A 23,894-nucleotide genomic window follows, 5' to 3' on the forward strand; every position below is an offset into this window, starting at 1 on the left:
GAAGCATCACTGGAAAAGCTATCATCTGCTGAGTATTAGTATCTTGTTATAACGTGTATTGACATTGTGGGTGGAGTTACTATATGTCGCTATATGTTGTGAGTCTGAGACATGCTCATAGGTTCTCTCTTCAGGAATAACAAAGGAACTGTAAACAAAAGCCTCTATGTGTCACTCCTGGAGACACCTCAGATGGGATATATGCATTTCATATGAAGCCCTGAGGGCAAAGCACAGACACCCTGGAACTGTCTGAGCCCATGACACAACCAAGATTTTTCTAGCCAGAAGGGTCAAGGTATAAAAAGGGAGAACAAAGGCCTCTCTCTCCTAACCCATCTCAGGACTGGTGAATTCGGACAGGGGAGATTTTGAACAAAAGGACCGAGATCCCTCAAAACCCTTTGGGCCACCCAGGGAGACGTATAGAAAACTAGCAGATTTCCCACCCCTGCTATCACTTTGGACTTACAAACTTGAATTCGCCAGTAATGTGTTTTACCTGCTTTAACCTTTGACTAACTTTCCTTCCTTTTTCTTAGCTAATAAATCTCTAGCTAGTTCCCCAAAGAATTTGGCTGTCAGCATTGTCTTTGGTGTGAGATTCTGAGCATCCATTGACGTGGGGTAAGTGATTGGCTTACCCCGGTGGGTGCTCAACCCCACTCTGCCCCTGCCCCACCCCCATCCCAACCCCTTCCCATGAGACCCCACCCCCATTCCAACCCCTTCCCCAAAGACCCTGCCCCAACTCCCCACCCCTGCCCCAAAGTTCCCACCTCAACTCCGCCCCCTCCTTGCCCTATTCCAACTCCTTCCCCAAATCCCCACCCCAGCCCCACCTCCTCCCCGAGGGGGTTATGTTCCCACTCCTCCCCCCTCCCTCCCAGAGCTTGCTATGCTGCCAAACAGCTGGGAGGGAGGTGGCACGCTCAGAGGAGGAGGCGGCGGAGGAGGTGAGGTATGGGGGAGGGGAGCTTGGCTGCCAGTGGGTGCAGAGCACCCACTAATTTTTTCCCATGGGTGCTCCAGCCCCAGAGCATCCCCAGAGTCGGCGCCTCTGCTCCTGGCAATGGTATTTCAGCACCCTATGAAAACCCAACATGTCCATTGGGGAGAACTTCCTCCTTTTACTCCAAGTAGTGGGGCTCCTTCCTTTTCCCTGCCCTGCTGCATTGCTGAGAGACACCTACCCTGACCGTGGCAAGTAGCAGAACGACATGCTATAGCCATGCTACAGCCGTGCTATTTCAGGATGGATCATCCAACCTCTGCACTGGGCTCTGATTACTGCCATTCCATGATCCCGGGCAAGGGAATAGCAGGGAGTGACGGGGCAAGAGAAGTGATGGGGGTGGGGCAAGGCAAGGGAGGTTCCGACATGCCAGCTGGAGTGTCTGATTTAAATATTACAAAGTTGGCAACTCCAGCTGTAAGACTGTTTGGATTTGTCTGTGTTATAATAACTAGGCTGGGAAGGAATCGATTTGAACTGGTAAATGTCAGGACACATTGATTTCACCGCAACCCCCCCACCCAATGAAAAACATTTCCCTCGATAATCACTGAAATGCACCGATTGGCAAAGGAAGAACAACGCTGCTGAAGTTCTTCTTTGATTTGATCGAAGGGTCTTTACTGTGTATATTCTGGGATGTTGACGGGTTGTCTCATAATGGCATTAAAGCTTTAACTGGGGGAATCTCAACGTCCACTGTCACTAAATAATTGTTGTCTGACCCCTCCACTGTCTGACTCCCCCCTTCCCCCCTCATTTTCTGCAGCTGTGAACATGTAAATAGATCAAAATAAAAAAATGCTTCAACATCAATGTTATCCATCAGAATTATAAACCAGTAACTGAATTCTGCCCAGCCCAGTTAGACCCTGTCAGGCCCTGCTCTGAGCTGGCCTCCAGCACAGCTTGGGAACAGACTGCCCTGGGCACGCTCAGGTGCATGGGAGTGGGGATGGGAGGGGAAGGGCGGTTGTGGCTGGACCTGGGGAAGGAATCCTGGGGAAATTCCCTTTCTGCTCCCCCAGCTCTGTGATGCTGCTATGCTTGCCTGCCTTGGTTGGCCCATCCCCACTGAAGGCTCTGGGCTGCACGTACCCTGGGAGGGCTGAGCAGAGGGGACAGCTGGGAAGCAGCCTGGAGCAGAGGCCTGGAGACTCGAATGGACAGAGCTGAATCTGGTGGTTTAGCAGTTTAGGGCCAGATCTACAGCTGGGTTCAGCCTATCCAGGGTTACGTGGCCCAGGGATCAGTGGGCTGAGGGCTCCCTGGCACCAGCAAAGCAGGTGCCAAGGTGTCGGCCACTGGGGAATGGGTGTGGAAGCCTCCCCTCTCCTCCCTGCACAGCAGGGCTGATGCCCAGGCTTTCCCTGCCACGTCTCTGGAGCCCAGACAGTGCCTCATACACGGCAGAGACCCAGTGTCTCTGCCCAGCCCCACCCAGGGCCTCTCAGAGATCGGTTATTCAGAGACACCACTGGCCAGGGCAGGCTGCAGACAGCCGGGCTGCGGCGTGCGTGTCTCAGGCACACTTGCCCTTGCGAAGGCAGAAGGGAAGCTCCGGAGCCGGGACCAGGATGTTGCTGAAGATGGGCTGGTAGTTTTCGGGCAGGGACTGTGGATTCTGTGCCATCATTTCCAGCACCACGTTCCGGACCTCCTTGGAGACGTCACCCCGCAGATCCAGCAGGATGGAGACGTGCTCGTCGCTGTGGGGAACAGGAAACCAGAGACTGACACGCCGAACCCCTTACCTGCTGCTACCTCCTGGGCCCCGGGGGCTCACATGTGGGACCTCCTCTCAAACCCACACCTCTGAGGTCCCCCTGAAGTAACTGACAGCACGCTGCAGAGCCTGGAGTGACGGGTACTGCACTGAGGGGAGAACCCCACAGCATTGTCTGTTTCCTCCAGGAGTCCTGTGCAGGGACCTACAAAATTCACGGCTGTGAAAAACATGTCATGGACTGTGAAATCTGGTTTCCCCCGTAAAATCTGGCTACTGTAGGCAAGGGCGGATTTCCAGTAAGGCACAGTAGGCACGTGCCTAGGGGTGCCAGCGTTCTAGGGGTGCCTAAAAGTGAAAAGTGGGCTAAAAGTTTCAGTTTTTAGGGAAAACACAGAGGTCAGTGAAGGCAGGGGGGGGCGAGGCGCTGAAGATACTGTTCCTAGGGGTGCATAAGGTGTAAATCTGGCCCTGATTGTAGGGGGGCCATGGTATTGCCACCCTTACTTCTGTGCTGCCTTCAGAGCTGGGCAGCGAGAGAGCAGTGGCTGCTGGCCAGGCAGCCAGCCCAGAAGCCAGAGTGGCCGCCAGCAGCAGTGCAGAATAAGGATGGCATGCGATGGTATTGCCACCCTTACTTCTGTGCTGCTGCTGGCAACGGCGCTGCCTTCAGAGCTGGGTTCCTGGCCAGCAGCCGCCGCTCTCCAGCTGCCCATTCTGAAGGCAGCACAGAAGTAAAGGTGGCAATACTGCAACCCCCCCTCACTAGCCTTGCAGCCCCCCATGTTACCCTTTTCTGGGTCAGGCCCCCCATGGTCACAAACACTGTGACATTTACAATTTCAGTATCTCAAACCCTGAAATTCAAGTGTTTTGAAAGGCTCTGACCATGAAATTTACCAAAATGGCCCATGACTTGGACAGGCCCTAGTCATGCGGCTGTATCCCTCCTTCTGCGTCCGGTGTGCTGGGGCAGGCTGAGGTGCCCAGCCAGCAAAGCCGCACACCGAAGCTCGAGCATTTGTTGCTAAATAATAGACTTTTTGCAAAAGCAAAATCACCCTTTTTTCTTTCTTCCAAATGTTCTCGTTTGGGCTGATTTGGAATATTGAATGTTGGCCATTTCACTTCTCTCCTTTCAGCCCTTTGGCCCCTGAGCACAAGTGAATGAAAGGAGAAGTGGGGGCTTTTCAGGGAAATGTCTTTTCTTTTATCCCTCCATTTTTTGTTCAGTGCTGGGAGTTTTCAAACCGCCCTCGCCGCCACCAGAAGAGTCAGAGCGTAACACAAGGAAAGAGAGGGTGGGATCTACCCTGGCCACCAGTCATTGCTTTATCTCGCATGGGGTCAAAATGAACGAAAGGGGGCGGGGAGCCCAAAAGTTCAACATTTGGAAATAAAACCAAACTCTTGTGAAAATCATCGCACAGCGGGCACCTGGCTCTGGGCTGGGCTCAGCAGAGGGCAACCAATCTCCCGAGGAGCCAGGGGCTGCTCTCTGCCGGTCTGTGCTGCTCCGATTCGGTGACTCTCTCGTCTGTGCTGCCCACGGGTGAGCCTGGGTGGAGTGGCCAGCGCCAGCCGGCCCGTCTGTAGTTGTGCCTAGAGGCTCTGCCCCGTGGCTATCAGGGATGAACAGGATTGCGAATACTTCTGTGCTCCAGATGCATGCCATGGGGTGGGGGTTCAGGCTTACACAGAGACAGCCTGTGTGAAGGCAGCTCCCCCTACTGGCAGGGCAGGACCGCCCCATGGCTGCCCCGTGTAACTGACCTTTGCCACCGCACTGGGTTTGTTACCTGATGTCGGGGTATTTCGTCATAAATCCCAGGACCTCCAGGCTGAGCAAGGCCGGGTCCTGGAGGCGGATGAGCTCCTGAAGGGCGAATATCACCTGGAGGGTCTGCTCGCTCTCGGCCAGGCCCTGCAGGAAGGAACCAGCCAGCACAGGGAGTGTCAGGAGCAGGCCAGACACACAGCACCGCCCCAGGGAGCCACAGAGCAGCATTGTGCCGGCGGCAGGCTGGCCCCCAGCACCGGCTGGAGAGAACTCGCCAGACACGCTCAGCAGCCAGGCCCGATGCCCATGGGTGCAGCTCAGTGTCTGTGATGGAGTCATAGACTCTAAGGTCAGAAGGGACCATTATGATTGTCTGACCTCCTGCACAACGCAGGCCACAGAACCTCGCCCACCCACTCCTGTAATAGACCCCTAACCTATGTATGAGTTACTGAGGCCCTCAAATCGTGGTTTGAAGACTTCAAGGTGCAGAGAATCCTCCAGCACTCTCTGGGCTGATGTGCCCTCGCCTGACCCCCCCCCCAGGCCTAAGAGAGGGGCGATCCAAACTCCTGGCACCAGAGCTTGGCTCGGCCTAGCTTTGAGGGGGCGCCTCCTAACCCGAGCTGGGCAAAATGGTTAGCTGCCGAACAACACAGGTTTGGATTCGTGAATCTGTGTCATGGTCACTGAAGAGTTTCGACCGAACCGAACCAGTGGAAAGGTTCCAGGCATGTCGAAAGGCAACGTTTCGACCCGATGAGAAAAACTGATTTTGATTTCGGGCATTTTGATAGAAAGCAAAGGAAAGGAGGATGTGCGTCAAAAAATGGCCGGAGGGGGAGGCGGCCAGAGGTGACTATATCAGCTTAAGCCCGGTGGATAGCATGTGCCCCTAGCACCTGGGAGATCCAGTTTCAGTTCCCCGAGGCAGGGTTTGAACTGGAGTCTGCCCGGTTGCAGGAGTGCCCTATCCAGTGGGCTATGGGATATTCTGCAGCGGGGCTGTCTCAAGCTGTGTTACTTTGTATATTTCAGTAGCACATGGAGCAGGGACTTGGGTCTCCCATACCCTAGATCAGGGCTGGGCAAACTTTTTGGCTCAAGGGCCACATCTGGGAATAGAAATTGTATGGCAGGCCATGAATGCTCACAAAATTGGAGCTGGGGTGTGGGAGGGGGTGGGGGGTCTGGTTGGGGATGCGGGATCTGGGATGGGGCCAGAAATGAGGAGTTCAGAGTGCAGAGGACTCCAGGCTGATGTGGTGGAATAGGGTGCGGGGGGGCTGAGGGCTCTGGCTGGGGGTGCGGGCTCTGGGGTAGGGCTGGGGATGAGGAGTTTGGGGTGCAGGCTAGTGCTCCAGGCTGAGACCAAGGGGTTTGGAGGGTGGGAGGGGGATCAGGGCTGAGCAAGAAGTTGGGGGTGCAGGAAAGTGTGCAGGCTCCATCTTGGGGTGTGGCCTCTCGGGTGGGCCTGGGGGCGAGGAGTTTGGAGGGGGTCGGGGTGTGAGGGCTCCGGCTGGGGATGCAGCTGAGGATGAGGGGTTTGGGGTGCAGGAGGGTGCTCCGGGCTGGGATTGAGGGGTTTGGAGGGTGGGAAGGGGATCAGGGCTGGGTCAGGGGGCTGGGGTGGGAGGGAGGCTCAGGGGTGCAGGGGCTGGGTGGCACATACCTCAAGCAGCTCCTGGAAGCAGCAGCATGTCCCTTCTCCGGCTCCTACGTGGAGGCGTGGCCAGGCGGGTCAGCACACTGCCCCGTCCGCAGGCACCTCCCCTGCAGCTCTCATTGGTCATGATTCCCGGCCAATGGGAGATGCGGGGGTGGTGCTTGGGGCGGGGGCAGCTTGTAGGAGCCAGAAGAAGGCCGTGCCGTTGCTTCTGGGAGCCACACATAGTGGACCCCAACCCTGCTCCCCGGCTGGAGCGCCAGAGCGGGACAAGCCCCAGACCCCGCTCCCCAGCAGAAGCTCAAGGGCCGGATTAAAATGGCTGGATCTGGCCTGCGGCCCATAGTTTGCCCACCCTGTCCTAGATCCACCAGGCAAGAATTGTTCTCACACGCTTTCCCTGACCCCATGATCACCCCCTGCCAGTGTGAACGACTATGAATTGCAGTTGGGGAGGGCAGCAGACAATTCCCTCTCCCTGTGTGGCTGAAACGTTTCTGTCTGCTTCCATCTCAGCTGGCAGCCATGACTGCCCACTGGCGGTACTGACCCACAGGCCTGACCTTGTGTCTCTGGGGCTGCAGCTTCCCTCACCAGGTTGTGGAAAAGCTCCTGCAGCTGGGAGGCATCCTGGAGCAGCCGGGTGGAGAGCTGGGTCCGCTCCTCGGTGCTCCGGCACACCATCTTCTTCTCCATGAGCGCCCGCACGTAGTGATTCATGACCAGGTGCTCGCTCTCAGCCAGCAGGAACTAGACCCCGGCAGGAGGGGAGAGCGGGAGACAGTGAGACATGAAGGGGAGAGGGGGGACCTGGGGCAACCGTAGCCAGCAGCAGCGTGGACTGAGTGGGATTCCTGCCAGGCAACATGGCAGCACAGGGCAGGGAACCACAGCAGCCCCTGGCACCACTCAGCAGCACCTGCAGCAGCCTGGGTATTTCTGTGTGAGGAGGGCAGACGGGCCCGGCTCCACGGGAGGGGAAGGGCTACATGTCTACAGCAGCTTGGCTGCGGGCCTACAGGAGGGAAGAAGCTGCAGGGTGATCCCGGCAGGAGGGGGAAGGAGCGCGTAGGGCACCCTCAGGGGTGGCGCTGGCAGCACTGGGGTGTGATTTGGGACAGGAACGGGTGGCTGAGCGCCAGGGGCGTCTCCTAGCAATGAACCGAGCTGTCTCCCAAAGCTGAAGAACCGAGGAAGAGCTCTGGGGAGCTGGAGAGCTCATCTTGCTCACTTCCAGAAGCTAGTCCAATAATAGATATGACCCCCCCAATCTCCCCAAGGCAGGTGTGACGCCCCATCAGCCGGGACAGGCCAGGAGCCCAGCAGGCCTCCTGAACGTTACAGACAGCATCCATGTGTCCATCTGTGGGGCATGGGGAGAGAGAGCCCTCCAGCAGCTGGGCACTCTGGGGCCAGGAAGTAGCAGCTGGGGCAGGTTATTCCAGTGCTGCCCCCGCCCCCTACTTTCTCCCCTCCTCTCTCCAGCCCCGCCCTGCTCCCCCCAGCCTCCTTGCTCTCACTTTCCAGCCCTGCTCCATTCCCCGTGGCCGGGCTGTGCCAGCTGACTCCATTACCCACGTGGGGCAGGGTCTGAGGGTGGGAGCCAGGGCTGGCTTGCTCTCCAGCCCATCGCTCTGGGGCCACCCCTTGTGCCACTGCTGCTCCTGCCTGCGGAGAGCTGCTGCCTCCACGGTCACCTGTTCCTCGGAACGTAGCCAGGACGCAAGAATGTTCTACCTCATCTGGCCCCCACAGAGGGGCAGCTCCAGTCTGAAAACCAACTGCTCTGACCCCCAGGAGGCCAGCTCCTCCCCATCAGCCTCCCCGGGTCCCACTGGCCCTGCTCCCACCCCACCAACAGTCACAGGGCTAATGCAGTCCCAGTGGGAGGCACCCTGCCTCCTGGAGCTTCCCAGTGTGCAGAGGGCATGCTCAGCACCCCGCCAAGGGGAGCCAGCCACACCAACTCCACGCAAATGGCTCGACAAGGAGAGGCCTCCGGCACCTCTGGAGAGCCGTACCGTGAAGACAGGGTTCCTGACGTGGGAGAAGTCTCTCATGTACTTGTCAATCACCTCGCACATGCTGTTCACCAGCTGGGCCCCAGACAGCCACTTGCGGGACGGCAGCTGCGCGTACAGGGGCTGAAACATACACAGCACCCACAAGGTGTCACGCGGAGGCTCAAGCCCATCCAGATCGGCTTGCTCCCGTTCCACTGGTATCTCAGTGGGGTGTTAAACAGCAGCTACTCAAGACAGGTACTTTTAAATTCACAGGTCCAGATAACTTTGCAGCCAAGAGTTTTAAAGAGCTGGCCGAGGAGCTTGCTGGCCTGTTAGTGTCGTACCCCTCCCCCCTGCACTAGCAGGACTGAATGCTGCCCTGGGGAAAGAGACAGCCAAGGAGAGGGCAGCTCGATCCGGGGAGGGGCCGGGGGCTTGGAACCCACCCACAGGGTCAGTTGGAAAAAGCTGTTCGAGAAGGAGACAACTTGAGGTGCTGAGCTAGCGGGTGAGCTGGAACTGGGGTAGGAGGGGAAGTGATAAAAATAACAGGAGAACAAATGCAGGGAACTGGGAAGTGAGCAGGAGGCAGGAAGGAAGGAAATAGGAAAGGCTGCAGGTCGCAAGAAGCAGGAAGAAATAGAGCTGGATATGTCAGCAGCCCTATTAGAGCAGGGCTGGAGAGGGAAATAAAATCTCTGGCCACGCTGGAGAGAGTCTCAAGGCAAAAAGGAACAGCAATGGAACCGGTGTGAAGGGACTGAGCGGAAAGCTGTGCTGCCTGCAGCCAGATCCTGGAAGCAGCAAACAAGACCCACCCACAAGAGCCCTAAAGGACATGAACAGACAGAGCGACCGTTTGAACTTCTATCGATGGATACAGTTCAAAGGTCCCTGGGGGGACCAGACGTCCTGATAAAATCGGGACCGTCCCGATATTTAAGTGTTTGTCCCACGTCCCAACTGATCTTTGGTCAGGATGCAGTTTGTCCCGATATTTCGCTCTGCCGGCAGCACTGGGTTTTTTTGTTGTTGTTTTTGCTCCACCGGCAGCACTTGGCTCTTTTTTTTTGCTCCACCGGCAGCACTTGGCTCTTTTTTTTTCCTCCACCGGTGGACCACCCCATGTGTCCCAATATTTTCTTCCTTTCATCTGGTCACCCTAAAGGTGCCTAATGGACACATGAGGCCGGAGAGGTGAGGAGCCCCCGCCTGTGGATAAACTGAGTGGAAAGAGATCCAGGCACAGGAATATCGAATCTATGGAGCACTTCAAGCCGAAGAGAAGCAAAGAACAGGCCAGGACTTACAGCCGTGGAGAGGAAAAGCTGATTCTGCTCTGAAGTGACACAGGCTATTGGTAAGAAATTGCTCTTGTTCTTGTTGACTGCACTGCATTTGGTACCAGCGGCACAATGCGTACACAGAGATGAATGAGTGAGTAAGAGTAATGAGTAAGGCTTTGCAATAGTCTATATTATTTATGCTCCTGGTACAAGATGGGAGTTTTCCCTTATAAAGTCCTAAAAATTTAAAAGGATCCCTTTTGTCTTGGTTGACTGCCTCTCCTCACAGCGCAGCCTAGCCTTGCCGGGTCTGTGGGGCAGCACATTCATGTCTATTTTCTGTAAGTTTGGAGCAGTGGGAACGCTCCAGACGCCTGGAAAAAAGCTATTGCTCTGCCCCATTTTAAAAAGGGTAAAGGGCCTGACCTGGGTTGCTATTGCCTGCCATCAACTGCTAGGCAAGATAATGGAGCAGCTGATACCGGACTCAGTAGGGAATGAAAGGAGGGTAATGGAATTAATACCAATCAACATGGGCTTCTGGAAAATTGATCCTATCAAAACTAACTTGAGCTCTTTTGCTGATGTGGTCGCACGTTTGGTTGACGAGACTAATGGTGGTGCCGTAATATACTTTGACTTTTTGAGGTGTTTGACGTGGTACTGCACAATGTTTGATTAATAAACCAGGACAGGGGTAGGCAACCTATGTCACGTGTGCCGAATGCAGCATGGGAGCTGATTTTCAGTGGCACTCACACTGCCCGGGTCCTGGCCACCGGTCCGGGGGGCTCTACATTTTAATTTAATTTTAAATGAAGATTCTTCAACATTTTAAATGCCTTATTTACTTTACACACAACAATAGTTTAGTTACATATTATAGACTTATACACAGAGACCTTCTAAAAACGTTAAAATGTATGACTGGCACGCAAAACCTTAAATGAGAGTGACAAAATTAAGACTCGGCACAGCACTTCTGAAAGGTCGCCGACCCCTGAACTAGAATGATCTAAAATGAACAGGGACCACATTAACTGGGTTGAAAACTGGCTAATTCCTGCAGGGAATCACTTCTTGGCCCTACGCTGTTCCCAGCCTGCAGCCCCTCCTGGACATGTGTACCTGCAAATCCAGCAGCAGCTCCTCCAGCAGCAGCCGGCAGGCCTTCTTCTGGGCCCTGTCCAGCGCTGTCTGCAGGGAGGAGGGGATTTCAGCGGGCTTGGCCAGAGATGCACTGCCGGGGTGCAGAGTGGAGATGGAAGAGCTGGAAGGAGAAAGAAGGAGCTGAGGGATGGACAGCTGGGGCAGAGGGCCTGGGAGAGGGGGAACATGTGCTCTGGAGAAGGGGGAGAGGAGCTCTGGGGAACAGGGAGTGGAGGGCAGGGAATTAGGCCTAATTTTGGGGACATGGGCTCTGGGGAAGGGGTCAGAGCCAAGACGGGAGTGCAGGGGCTTTGGGGAAACAGTGGGTCTCGTGTCCTTGGGGGTGGGGGCTCTGGGGTAGCAGTGAGGGGGTCTGTGCCCAGTGTGGGGGCCGTGTGCTCCGGGGAAGCAGTGGGGGGGGATTTGGGTCATAGGGAAAGAGCTGCCGATCCCCTGCCAGGTTACCTCAGCGCCATGTTGTTGTTGAGCAGGACCAGCAGGTAGGAGATGTAATGCTTGGGCGTGGATCGGTCCTTCTGGTGCTCCTTCCCGCACTCCTCCAGGGCCTCTCGCAGGCTAGGACGCAGCACATGGGACCATGAGGGCTGGCAGAGAGGGGACCGGCTCTGGAGCTGGAGGGCACTGGAGACTCTCTCCATGGGAGCCCTCTGCCCCTGGCAGCAGCCGCTGGGGGGCCCGGGCTTCCCTGGGTGGGTGAGGCTGTGAAACGGACTCTGAGCCCTGCACAGAGACCAGTGGCTGGGCGGAGCCTGGTGCCTGTCGGGCATTGCACGGCTTGGCATGTGCTCAGCCTGGGCAATTCAGCCTCTGTGGTGCCGATGTCTGGAAGCTCCTGGCGCGGAGCGTCCCAGTGCAGGGGGGCAGGTGCTGGGCAGACTGGAGCACAGGGCCCCGATCCTGAATCAGCTGGAGCAAGCGCTGCTGAGCAGTCGCCATTTAACTGCCTCCCTGCAGGACTCAGCCCAGGGACCTGCAGGATGGGGGGATGTATCCCGCTACGACGAGGGTCACATTTCCTCATTCCCAGCCTCACCCTGCCCCACCCACTAATGCAGGGGACAGGGCATGCCATGGGGCACACTTAGGCTCCCGACCCCCTCCCACGCAGCAGCCAGGCTGTCCCCGCTGTGCCCCACATAGCACCAGCGCCTGCAGGAGGAGGCCAATGAGAGCAGCACCTGAGCAGACAGCTGTGGGGTGGGGTCCTAACAGCTGGCTAATACCCTCCAGGGCCATAAGGTCCATGGAGGGCAAGGGGCTGCAGAGGGGTACTCAGGGGGAGGGTCCTTAGGAGCCATGGCACGAGGCTGGGGGGACGTGGGCTGAGTACTCAGGAAAGGCATGCTCAGTGAGGGCAGGATCCAAAGGGGACCCCGGCCCTGGGTGCCCGACGCTGGAATGGCCCAGCGCTCCAAGACATTGCAGTACCCTGGCCTGCCCCCCACCCGAGATGGGCGGCATGGGATTCTGCCAGCCTTTGCCATCCTGTCCTGGAAGGCAGGCCTCAGGAAATGGGGGGGGGGCACCCTAAGGACACCACTGACCTGATCAGAAAGGCCTCCAGCTCGTCCATGGCCATAGCGTAAACCTTCTGCTGCAGAGAGTCCGTGACCAGGGATGCCACCCGGATGTTCTCATCCAGCATCTGAGCAGGGAGAGCAGGAAGTGGGGTTACTGGCTCCCCCCACATCCCCGGCCAGGGCGCTGGCGCTGCTTGCTCGTGAGGCTGGACACCTTGGCCCCCAGCCCTGGGCTGGCTGGCCTCGCCCCTGTGCTGCCCCAGTGCCAGGCAGGGCAGAGGGCAGGGGAGGTTAGTGCTGCTCAGATCCTCCAGGGATCTGAGAAGCCATGAGGGCAACCTCCCCAGCCCAGCACAGCCCAGCTACCGCAGGGGAGAACCCCCAGCCCAATCAGTACAGGAGTGGCAGGACTGACCCTCCAGCAGAGTCACCTCCCGAGGGGGGAAGGCAGGTCCTCCGGGGAGCCCAGACAGCCCAGTGCAAGGTCTAGGGCACGAGCATGGAGGGCGGAGCAGGTGCCCCAGGGTTCCAGGTGACCCCTAGCGATACGGGCCCGAGGCACAGAACAGCTCTGCAGGCGGAAAGCCCGATGTGCCGAGAGCGCTTAGGTAATGAACCACAGCTGGGGGCAGCACCCTGTGCCCTGCCCAGCTCCTCACAGGGCACTGCCAGGTCCCTTGCCCTCCTCTGCCCCCTCACAGGGCACTCCCAGCCCTGATGACCTGGCCGACCCCTCACAGGACACTCCCAGCCCCCTGCCCAACCCCGTCACGGGGCACTCCCAGCCCCCTGTCCGACCCCCTCACAGGGCACTCCCAGCCCCCTGCCCAACACCGTCACAGGGCACTCCCAGCCCCCTGTCTGACCCCCTCACAGGGCACTCCCAGCCCCAATGCCCTGCCCGACCTCCTAACAGGGCTCTCCTAGCCCCCTGCCCAACCTCCTCACAAGGCACTCCCAGCCCCAATGCCGTGCCTGACCCCCTCATGGGGCATTCCCAGACCCCTGCCCCGCCCTGCCTGGCCTCACAGGGCATTCCCACCCCAATGCCCTGCCCGACCCCTCACAGGACACTCCCACCCCCTGCCTGGCCCCCTCACAGGGCACTGCCAGGCCCCTTGCCCTCCTCTGCCCCCTCACAGGGCACTCCCAGTCCCGATGCCCTGCCCGACCCTTCACAGGGCTCTCCTAGCCCCCTGCCCAACCTCCCCACAAGGCACTCCCAGCCTCAATGCCGTGCCCGACCCCCTCACGGGGCACTCCCAGACCCCTGCCCGACCCCTCACAGGACACCCTCAACCCCCTGCCCAACCCCGTCACAGGGCACTCCCAGCCCCCTGTCCGACCCCCTCACAGGGCACTCCCAGCCCCCTGTCCGACCCCCTCACAGGGCACTCCCAGCCCCCTGCCCGACCCCCTCACAGGACACTCCCAGCCCCCTGTCCGATCCCCTCACAGGGCACTCCCAGCCCCAATGCCGTGCTCGACCCCCTCACGGGGCACTCCCAGACCCCTGCCCCGCCCTGCCTGGCCTCACAGGGCATTTCCACCCCAATGCCCTGCCCGACCCCTCACAGGACACTCCCACCCCCTGCCTGGCCCCCTCATAGGGCACTGCCAGGCCCCTTGCCCTCCTCTGCCCCCTCACAGGGCACTCCCAGCCCCGATGCCCTGCCCGATCCCTCACAGGGCACTCCCAGTTCCCTGCCCAACCCCCTCACAGGGCACTCCCAGCCCCCTGTCCGACCCCCTCACAGGGCACTCCCAGACCCCTGCCCCCCCACCTGCATGACGATGATGGGCAGGGCAGACTGGAAGAAGCCCAGATGGTCCATTTCTGGTTCCTCCTCTCGGAACCACTCCTTGAACTCCACCTCCAGCGTGCGCCGCATCCACTCAGTCACGCTGGCCTGCCCGCCGGGAGGACGAAGAGGTGAGACGGGAGGCCGGGACCCTGCTCTGCTGCAGGAGCTCTGAACACCCTGGGGTGGCCACAGCCGCCCTACTGCTGAGACTGCAACGGGGCTTACGTTTAAAGCCGAGCCGCTCTACAGACACACGTGTGCAGTGAGATGGGGCTGCAGACCGGGCTGCCCCCGCAGGGGCAGGGTGAACATTTGGGATTATTTGCTCAAGGGTCTCCTGAGATACAGCCCAGCCTCCTCTCCCCCAAACTGATCTGCTTCCCCATAAGCCTTGGATTGCAGAGCTAGAGGAAAGGCTCCAGGCAGGTGCCACGTCCAGCTACACTCCCTGCACTGCCTCCGCAGAGCCCCCATGTCCGGGGCCAGGAACCAGCTCCCAGCATCGTTCACTCAAAGCTATAGGACTCCCTGCCTGGTTCTAGGGAGTGGTGCGCAGGGCTGCGATGAGCCAGACCTGGAGTGCCAGCGCAGGGCAGCTGCCGGCCAGGAGGGCAGCCCAGCCTTGGCATCCCTAGCTAGGGTGGCCCGGCCATCCCTAGGCGAAGCGTGGAGCAGCCTGAGCCCAGAGACGACGGCTGGCAGCTGGCACAGGCCTCTCCTCACAGCCAGTGCTATCTGGGTGACAGTGCCTGTGGGGCACCCGGATGGATTCAAAGCAGAAGGGCACGAAGCTCCCAGTGCCACACCTGGCGGAGCTTGCCGATGTGCCTCCCTGCGTGCCCTAGCGCCTGCTAGTGGAGGTGTCTCCCACCACAGGGGCCTGTGCCCACAGGGGAAGCCAGGGGATGGGGGCACAGCAGGACAGATGAGAATGGCTCAGGCTGGCGGGTAGGACTGTCCAAGTAGCACCACCATGTGCTGGGAAAGGAAGGCATCCCGGTGACGTGGCACTGAGGGAGCGGGCACAGGACAGGCAAGGTCAGGGGCACGTTCTTTAGCTGGCGTGGCTCAGGGGGCAGCAGCATTTGTCTCTGTTCCCCCGCAGTCACTCTGGCCTGGGGGGTGAGGCCGTGGGCTGGAGGGTGCGCAGGGCAGAGAAGCAGCTCCGGAGCAGGGCACAGCTGCAGTGACAGAGGGGCTGTGCCCACGGGGGGCAGCTGGGGAAGAGGCCACAGTGGAGGCTAAGGAGGAAAACTCTCAGCAGCGAGAGCGGTTGGGGAAACTCCACGTTTGCCTTAGTTGGGAGCTGGCAGAACCCTCCTGAAGGGTCGCAAGAACTCGTGGTGGTGGGGAACAGCGTGAAACGAGCCGGAGCCTGAGTCCGCCCAACCCAAGCGCCCGGCTCGTAGAACTCAAGGCCTGTGTCACGCTCAGGCCTGGTAGCAAGAAGCTGGGTTATCAGTTAACCAAAATGGGCTTGTTGAAAACGAACCCTAATTAGTGCACAGAATAATGAGGGGCTGGGCTGTTCCACCCACTGCTCCCTTGGGGGCCTCTGAAAGACGCTGGGGGGAAAGGGAGGGAGTGGGCTTCACCATCATGGCTGCCACCCCTGCTGTTTCCTGGGCTCCCGGGATCCAGCGTGATGTCATTGTGCCAGGGGTCCTGACCTGACCGGGCCAGAGGGAGGGACCCAGATCAATCCCGAACACCAGCTGGGAGGTGAGAGTTTGTCACCCCCCTTCCTCCTCTTTTCCTTCCCTCTTGAATTTCCTCTTCCCTACCTCTCTCCTCTTCCCTTCTGTTCCACAAGTGTCTGGCTTAGTTAGCCGACGCTGTAGAGTTTGCAACACTGCTGTTAGCCGGGGACCAGGGAGGCAGCTAAAAGCAATGCCCTGCACAGCCCGACGCTGATACCAGCTTGCCAGCTCTCGGAGCGGCTGATTGGCCCGTGGGCTGGGCCCGTGTTTCTCCAGCAGCCAGGCTACCAGTGAAAATCGGCACCCGAGACACATGCTGCATTTTCTCTCTTTGGTGTTCTGTCCTCTCCCCTTTTGCGTGTCTTGCTTTGTCTTCTCACAAACAGGACTGGACTTTACCAGCAGCAGCAACAGCTCCAGCCCATCCCTACTAACTTCTGCTCTTTGCCCCGGAAGGACAGTTATTCCCACCTTTCCACCCTTTCTTCTTGTCTGTCTCTTCAACCCAGGCTTACAACAGTTGTCACTGCTGAGTTTGCCGTGGGACTAAGCAGGCTGAGGTCTCTGTGTGCCAGCCCCCGAGCCTCATGTAATGTTACCTAAGGCTGGATATTAACGCAGCTGAACCCGGCGGCAGCGGAATGGGCTCTTCCTGCAGGGAGCCTGGCACGGGGCAGAGGGCGAATGAACGTGGGGGAGGCACCCAGCAGAGCACACAGCGCTCGGGGGGGGTGGCGGGGGGCGGGCAGGAGAGACGCTGTCATGGCTTGACTCTCAGGTTTTGCTAGGCCCGAAATGGGTAACTAGCCCAGTGTGGGACACTTGCTAGCACATCCTCCCTAGCTCACTCACCTTGACTTTCCCTACATATTTCCTTTCCATCTGCTCCACCACCTCTGGGGACACCAGGGGGCCCAGAATTGACACGTCCACCTCGGGGAGAAGGTCTGGGTGACCCATCATTTCCGGGCTGCGGGTAGGAACAAGAGGAGCCAGTGAATAACACCACGTGCTCCAGGCGGATGGATGACTTCCAAATTGAACTTCCACATGCCCATGGGTGTGTGCACACACACACACGCACACACCCTCTCCACCAGCCCAGGGCTCCTCACACACACCCTGAGCTCCCCCCCACCGCCGGGCACTGACCTCTGGTACACATGCAGAACCCAGCTGAGGAGCGTGAAGATCTCTTGCTTGTCCAGGTCCCTGCTGAGGATGTCCTGCAGGTAGTCGGAGAGGCCCTGGTGGTACATGCGGGTGCAGATGCTGAGGATGTCGTAGTGAGGTGGGCAGCACTGCACCATCAGGTCTTTCACCACACGCAGCTCCATCAGGATGTCGCTCTGCAGCGTGGCCAGGTGCCGGCCCAGTCCCGGGCCCTTCATGTCCACATGAGCAGCCTTGAAGTGGGCAGCAGCGATGGTCTCCTGCATGACCTGATAGAACCGCTGCCTCCAGGCTTTGGGGCGCCCAGGGGTGGGGAAGCGGTGGGCATGGGGACCCAGCAGCAGGGCATCATCAACGCTCTCTTCTCTCTCAATGATCCGCACGGCAGAGACGAAGAGGGCCGGGTCCTCCCGCACCAGCCTCATGCCGCCACCCACGATGCGCCACAGCTGCTGGGCCAGTGCGTCACTCAGCTCCTGCAGGCCAGCGAAGAAGGACTCCACCACGCCCAGGGCCTGGTCGCTCGGGAGGCTGCTGCTGCCGTGCAGCTGGGAGGTGATGTTCTCCTGCAGGCGCTCCAGCGCCATGAGTCCAGCGTGGGCCTCCAGGAGCTGCTGGCCGTGGAGGAGACGGAGCGACTGGGCAAGGAGCTCGTGTACTGCGCGGAGAGGAGAGATCCAACAGTCTGGACCCCACGGGAGCTGGCATCCAGCTGCTCTGCATGGACAGCAGCAGGGCCCAGCGCTGGGCACATGGGATCCCACGCTCAGTGCAGGCGAGGAGGAGAGACACCCTCTGAGCAGGCCCCCTGGAAACCTCCTGCGGCCCCCCACAGGCAGTGTTAGCTGCCTGCCTGTGCCTTGCACCACGCTGGGCAGCTGCTCAGGTGGTGGGCTGGGCACAGGACAGGACTGACACTCCCTGAGCAGGGAGCTCCTGGTTAGAAAACCTGGGTCCTACTGTCGCCAGACAGGCAGCAGCGCTCTCAGGACGTGCTTGGCCAAAAGGGCCCATGCCCGGGACTCTGTGGGAGCAAGATGCCCCTGGCAGGCGCCGCTGTGCCCATGCCCCTCTCCTTGCCAACGGGGACTTTGTTCATAGACCCGCGTCCGTCTGCTGGGACCACGTGGCTACGGGGGCATAGCCAGGCCTGCACCGTTGTGGGGCTACTCTGCGGAGCCCTGGGAAGCCTCGGTCCTGGGGATGCCCTCGTGGGGCTGGGTGCTCTTGCGGTTAGGAGCAGGGCTGGGCCTTCCCTCCAGCCACCTGCCTGACAGCGGCCCAGGATCTGGCTCCTTCAGCCACCTGCGGGGCTCAAGGGCAGCAGCACCCGCGCAGGAGCCGTGCCGCACACCAGGGCACGCTGAGGCCTGGCTCGGTGCCCCTTACCTGAGGAGAGCTGGGGCAGCGCCCGCACGACGGCAGCCAGCTGCGCGTGCTCCATCACCACAGCCCGCAGCAGCGCCAGCCTCTGGAAGCCATCGGCACTGCCCAGCAGGTGCCATCGCACAGCACAGAGGTCCTGGCGCACGCTTTGCACGTCCCCAGCCGCCGAGCGCAGCTGCTCCAGCCCGGTGCTCACCCCCTCCAGGTGGGACTGCACGGTCGACTGGCAACACACAGGGTGGGGATGGTGAGCGATGTCCAGCCCCAGAGATATGGGGAGAACCTACCCACCCCCACCATGCTCCCCCAGCGCCCCCTACACAGCCCCTCCAGACCCCCCCCTATACTCACCCTACACGTCCCTCGGAATCCCCGTGACCCCTACCACTCATGACCCACTCTACACAGCCCCATCAGACCACTTCCGACCCCCTTCCTACGCCACCCGACCAGCCCCCCAGACTAACCCAACCCACAGCAGCCCCACAACCCCCCCAACTCCCTAAACCCACCTACAACAGCCCCTCCTAGACCCTCCACTCCCGCTAATCCCACCCTACACCACCCCTCCAGACCACCTTCCTCCCTAACCCCAAGCTTCTCCAGCCCCTCCAGTACCACCCTCTCTCCCTCACCCCCCCAACCCCACATAGCCCCCAGACCTCCCTTCCCCTTAACCACACGCTAGCACGCCCCTCAAATCCCCCTACCCTGACTCCATCCTACACATGACCCTCTAGACCTCCCCACTCCCCTAACCCTCCTACAACAGCTCCCTCCAGACCTACCCTCCTACAACACGGTCCCCCTCCAGATCCCTCACTCCCCTGAAACCATCTTCTACATCAGCCCTCCAGAAACCACCCCTTAACCCCCACTCCCTCAACCCCCACCTAACAACAGCCCCTCCAGACTAACTCCCATCATCTACAATCACCCATCCAGAGTTCCACACCTCCTACCACCACTCTACAACAGCCCTCCAGACCTCCCACTCCCCTAATCCCACACTACAACAGCAACCTCCAGACCCATGCCAACTTCCCCTAATCCCAAACCCCCTACACAACTCAACCTGTTCCTCCCTAACCAGCCCTATTCACAGCCCTCCAGACCCCCTCCTCCTCCCCATCACCCTACACATGCCCTCCAGAACCCTCCCTCCCCTAAACCACACCCTAAAAACACAGCCCCCCTCCAGACCCCCCACTCACCCTGACCCCATCCTACACAGCACCCTCTAGACCCCCTCAATCCCCCTAACCCTCCCCTAACAACAGCCCCTCACCAGACTTAACCCTCCCTACACGGCCCCTCCAGACCCCTCACATCTCCTACCCTCTACCCCTCTACACAGCCCCTCCAGACCCCCCACTCCCCTGACCCCTCCCTTCACAGCCCCTCCAGACCCCTGCCAACCCATAATTGCTCTCTGATCCAGAGACTTCTTTATGGTAATTGGTAGTGGCAGTATAATGTGGGTGTGGGAAGCATGGGAGTAATACTGTTGGGGCAGCAGGTGTGCGGGGGTGGGCTTAATACTGGGGGAGGGGAGTGTTGGCACAGGGAAGGTCAGTGTAATACTGGGGGAGGGGTGGGTGGGTGCAGGGAGATTGGGAGTAATACCAAGGGAGGGGCAGGTGGCCGCGGTACTGCATGGGAGGGGTATGTCCATGGGGGGGATGTGTCGGCAGGGGGAAGATGATGATTTGGGGGGCTGGGGAGTGGGCTGCCCCCTCCGGATGTTAATCGTGAGGTGCATGTCGTAGCCACAACCGCCGTGGCCCTGGGCGAGTTTTCCGTGCCAAGGCAGCACCCAGAAATCCCCCCCCATTCCGTACCCACTCTCCTCTGCATGGCTCCTGGGCTTAGACATTAGAGCCAGTCCAGCCAGGAGATCGTCTCCGAGAAGAGCAAAGAACAGCAGCTCCACCCCCTGGTCTCCCCCTGCCCGCTCGGCTGCCCGCTGCCCCAGCACAGGAACTGCGGTGTTCCGCTGCCTTGGCACGGGCCCAGGGATGAAGCCTGGGTCTCCGCTCACGGTGGTGGGAGCGATGTCCAGCCCCAGAGATATGGGGAGAACCTACCCACCCCCACCACTTATTGGTCAGTTGCCTCCCCCCCCCTCCTTTTTTTTTTTTTTTTACATTGAAAGGTTGAGCTCACAGGCCAGTAAGTCAAGTAACGGGCAGGTGATCAGAAAGCCTTGGCCTCTGCAGTGTCATTGTGATTGGCCCCAGTTCAGTGCTATCGCTGCAGCCTGCCCTTGCTGTGGTGGGAGAGGTTCCAGCCGGAGAGCAAGGGTCCTTTTCCTACAAGCTGCAGCTTCTTCCAAAAATGCCTCTGACTTTAGGCCTTCAATTTCTCCCACTAAAGGCAAGTTTCCTGAAAGAACCAGAAAAAGCCCTGGGCTCGGTTCTGGGAAAGCTGAGCAGGGTCCTGGGGTGTTTTCGTGCTTTGTAATGGCTCCGGTATGTTTCTGTGCTCCCGCCATTAACAATTCCAACCTACCCGGCATAGCACCAGCTGAGAATTGGTTTCAAATGGACTAAGCGTTGGTAAATGGCATAAGCTCCCCTGGGGTAAGGAATCCCAGGCCTCTCTGGCCCTAGGGCCCCCTGCAACAAGCACCCACCTTTAGCCGGGATTGGATCGAGCTGTTCCGCTGGGCCTCCCGGCTCCGGTAGTGTCCCAGACCCTCCAACTTGTCGGGGCGGTAAAACACCCCCGAGGCCCATTTCAAAGCAGCTCCTCTTGCTAACTTCTCAGCCTTCTCCGCTTCTGGCCATTCCTCATCTAGAGGCAATGTTATCAATTAAGAAAACAAACCGGAGTCTCCTTCGCAGACAGGAAGAGCATTTCCACTCCAGCTGCTTCCCCAGGACGGAGGCACAGGAAGCAGGGTGTGGATGTACAAAAGGCATGGGGACAGGGACAAACAGGCACACATGAGGCTGTGGGGACACACGGGCGCTCAGCTACCACCATGGTGAGAGACCTTATAAAATTCTAGAAAAGTGAGCCTAAGGCTAGCCAGATGCACAGTAGGGAACGGGGACAGACAGGCACACGTGTGCACAGGCACACCCCAGAGGGTATGGGGACCTAGGGATGGACACATACACATGGGGACAGCCAGACGGAGTTGCTAAGTGTCCCTCCGCCTGCCTGTGTGCACGGCCCTACTCCACACAGTCCCTTCCTGGCTGCCCCAGAGCTCGTGCGCCCAGTGTGATGGCTGCACAGAGCACAGAGGTGCCCCGTGCCGTGGCTTTGCCGTCTGGGAGCCGCCGATAGGGGCCTGCAAGCAAGGCAGTGACTCAGCAGGAAAGATACAGCCGCAGCTGGGAAGGACTTAGTGACCAAGCAGGGAACGGGGCAGGCTGGGGTCAGTCCAGTCCTACCCACTGGGCATGGAGCCTGCCCCTCCCCTGGCATCGCCCATCACTGCCTCCCCAGCAGCCGCTTATGGCCTCTCCCCTGAGCACCCGTGCCAGGGAGGGGCAGCTCAGCTGAGCTAGGAACAAGGAGTGCCCTGAATGCTGCCCAGCTCCAGATACAGTGGGGGAGAAATGCAGGTCCCCAAACCAACCTAGAGGCATGTTGGAGGACGCCTGGCCCTGGGTGTCTCTTCAGGCTCTTAACAAGCCTGGTTCTGTGTGCCTGACTCAGACGGGATCTGTGAACCAGAGCCGCCCTCCCCAGGTCCTACGCCCCTAGTCTGTGGAACAGCACAGACCCAGCTGGGGACGCTGCCTGGCACCTGCCCTCTTCCAGCACTGCTGCTCTCCTGGCCAGGCACTGATGATGCTGTGGGTGCGCCAGGGGCTGGCACAAGGTTCTTCCCCAAACTCAGTGCTGCCTCTCCCGCATTGCCAGCAGCTCCCCCCATGCAGCGGCCTGTGGGATTGGCAGTAGTTATTGACATGGTGGCCACGCCTAGCGTCTGCCAGGGCAGGGCACCGCCAGGCCCAGGAGAGTGGCAGAATGGCAGCCCAAGGGCCTGGGGGCAGGAGGAGACAGATTTGTGAGGAACACAAAAGAGCTTTGGGACAAACCGGCTGACGCGGGGGAGAGGTGGCGGCAGCTTGCTGCCGGGTGGGAGCGCCGTGCCGTCAGAGGGGTTATTCACAGGGTCGCTCGCAGGGCTGTGATTGGGGCAAGGGAGGACGCAGGCTGGTTAGGGAGGAAAGCTGCTTGCCAGTGAGGCTGTGGAGTTGCTTCCCAAGGGAGCCCCAGTCCTGGGATATTTAAATATCACCGGCCTAATGCCTCAACCTGCACTGTAGGAATAGATGCTTTGCCATATAAGCCCCCTGTCCCATTCCATTGCTCTCTTCCCAAGGGCAGGGCAGAGGCAGCGATCCTAAATGTACCCAGATGGCAGGCAGGGGAGATGTACACCCCGCCCCTCGGGGCAGGGGATTACCCCCCATCCTCACTGCAAAGGGCAGGAGAGCCTACCCCACCCTGACTGGGAAAGGATCCTGACCAGGGACAGATGACTGAGACCCCCCCACACCCAGACTTGGAGCCAGGTTTCACCATAGTCACTCCAGTGCAGGGAGTCCCTGCGTGAGCCCTGCGCCCTGCTGCCCTCCCTCAAGCTGCAATTCTCCTTACCTCTGGGGCTGCGGGAGTCCTCCTCCTGCTCTGCAGACATGCCCATGGCTCCAGCCGCTGTGTGCAGGGTTCAGAGGACAGGGCTGGGCTGAAGAGAGGAAGCACAGCCAGCAGTTTCCTTCAGTGATTCCACTCACAGCTCCTCAGGGGCTCATTGTGTTGCTGCAGATACACTCAGGATGTCAGGAGGAGGGGGGGAGCGGGGAAGTGGGAGGCAGCTAATGCTTTTGACATTTTTCACTCTTTGTGAATGTAAATCATTCCATGCACAGTGTCTCGCTGGGGGCGGACAGTGTGTGCATAGCTGTTGGTGCATGCCTGGGTGTACATGTCTTTGCATGGCAATGTGTGCCTGTCATGTGCGCATGGCTGGGGGGGTGCATGCCACATGTGTGTACATGTCTGGGTGTGCAGGGTGTTGTGGCTGCCTTTGAAGAGATGTGTTTCCCGTGATGTACCATGTGCACCTGTATATTTTTGCGCATGGATCAGGGTTCCCATGTGTGTAAATCCGTGGTGGATGTCTCTCCAGATCTCTTATGCCTGCTATGTGCTGTTGCCATATGCTTGTGTATGGGGCTGCCTGACTGTAGAACATGTATGCATCTGTCTGCGTGTGGCTGCCTCTGTTCATGCCACATGTGCTGTGTGTCTTGGAGCGTGCCTGCATTCCTACTCTATGGGCATGTGTCTGTGCCACTGGCTGCTTGTGTGGATATTGTAGTCCACGACAAAAACCTGCCTAGCATGGAGTTCAGGTTGCTGACATCCATCCCAAAATAACAGACATACAGGGAATCCCAAGGTAAGGGGCTTTCAGCAGCTTGAGAAGTCACTTTGGGAACAGGAGCTGTTCTCAACCTGCTTTCTGAGTCCAAATCCACCCCCTTCCCAGGGTTTGGTTTTATGAACACGGAAATGAACAACAACACAACCTTCTCCCCAGGCTGGGATGCTCCTAGAGTTCCTCCCTCAATAAAAACTGCTCAGCCCGCACCCTAGATCCTCTCTTTCCACTGAGCCGCTCCCATCTCCTGG

The 23,894-nt window shown here is 59.2% G+C and overlaps 1 protein-coding gene across 6 annotated transcripts; it reads right to left on the bottom strand.

Annotated features, from left to right (window-relative positions):
- Positions 1-1,614: 1,614 nt before the first annotated feature.
- On the bottom strand, positions 1,615-23,049 carry EXOC3L1 (exocyst complex component 3 like 1). 6 transcript variants are annotated; one of them, XM_032788484.2, is made up of 13 exons: positions 22,857-23,001; positions 20,869-21,029; positions 18,237-18,456; positions 16,827-17,505; positions 16,527-16,644; positions 13,954-14,079; positions 12,194-12,294; positions 11,094-11,204; positions 10,608-10,749; positions 8,209-8,331; positions 6,782-6,937; positions 4,541-4,665; positions 1,615-2,724 (listed from the first exon to the last, which is right to left on the bottom strand). In XM_032788484.2, the coding sequence occupies exons 1-13, from the start codon at positions 22,900-22,902 to the stop codon at positions 2,538-2,540; spliced, it is 2,295 nt and encodes a 764-aa protein (XP_032644375.1). In that variant the 5' UTR covers positions 22,903-23,001; the 3' UTR covers positions 1,615-2,537. The 6 variants fall into 6 exon arrangements, with proteins under 6 accessions (XP_032644375.1, XP_032644381.1, XP_032644377.1 ...); XM_032788490.2 differs by having other exon boundaries at positions 6,751-6,937; XM_032788486.2 differs by lacking the exon at positions 22,857-23,001 and adding an exon at positions 21,357-21,446.
- Positions 23,050-23,894: the final 845 nt, after the last annotated feature.

The sequence above is a fragment of the Chelonoidis abingdonii genome, chromosome 19 (assembly GCF_003597395.2).
Source record: "Chelonoidis abingdonii isolate Lonesome George chromosome 19, CheloAbing_2.0, whole genome shotgun sequence".
Classification (NCBI taxonomy): domain Eukaryota; kingdom Metazoa; phylum Chordata; order Testudines; family Testudinidae; genus Chelonoidis; species Chelonoidis abingdonii.

Coding starts and splice junctions, on each gene's coding strand:
- EXOC3L1 (XM_032788484.2), bottom strand. CDS start 22,902: ATGGGCATGTCTGCAGAGCAGGAGGAGGACTCCCGCAGCCCCAGAG. Junction 17,506..18,236: donor GCTGCCCCAGCTCTCCTCAG/GTAAGGGGCACC, acceptor CTCTCCGCGCAG/TACACGAGCTCCTTGCCCAG. Junction 6,938..8,208: donor TCAGGAACCCTGTCTTCACG/GTACGGCTCTCC, acceptor GCCGGGGTCTAG/TTCCTGCTGGCTGAGAGCGA.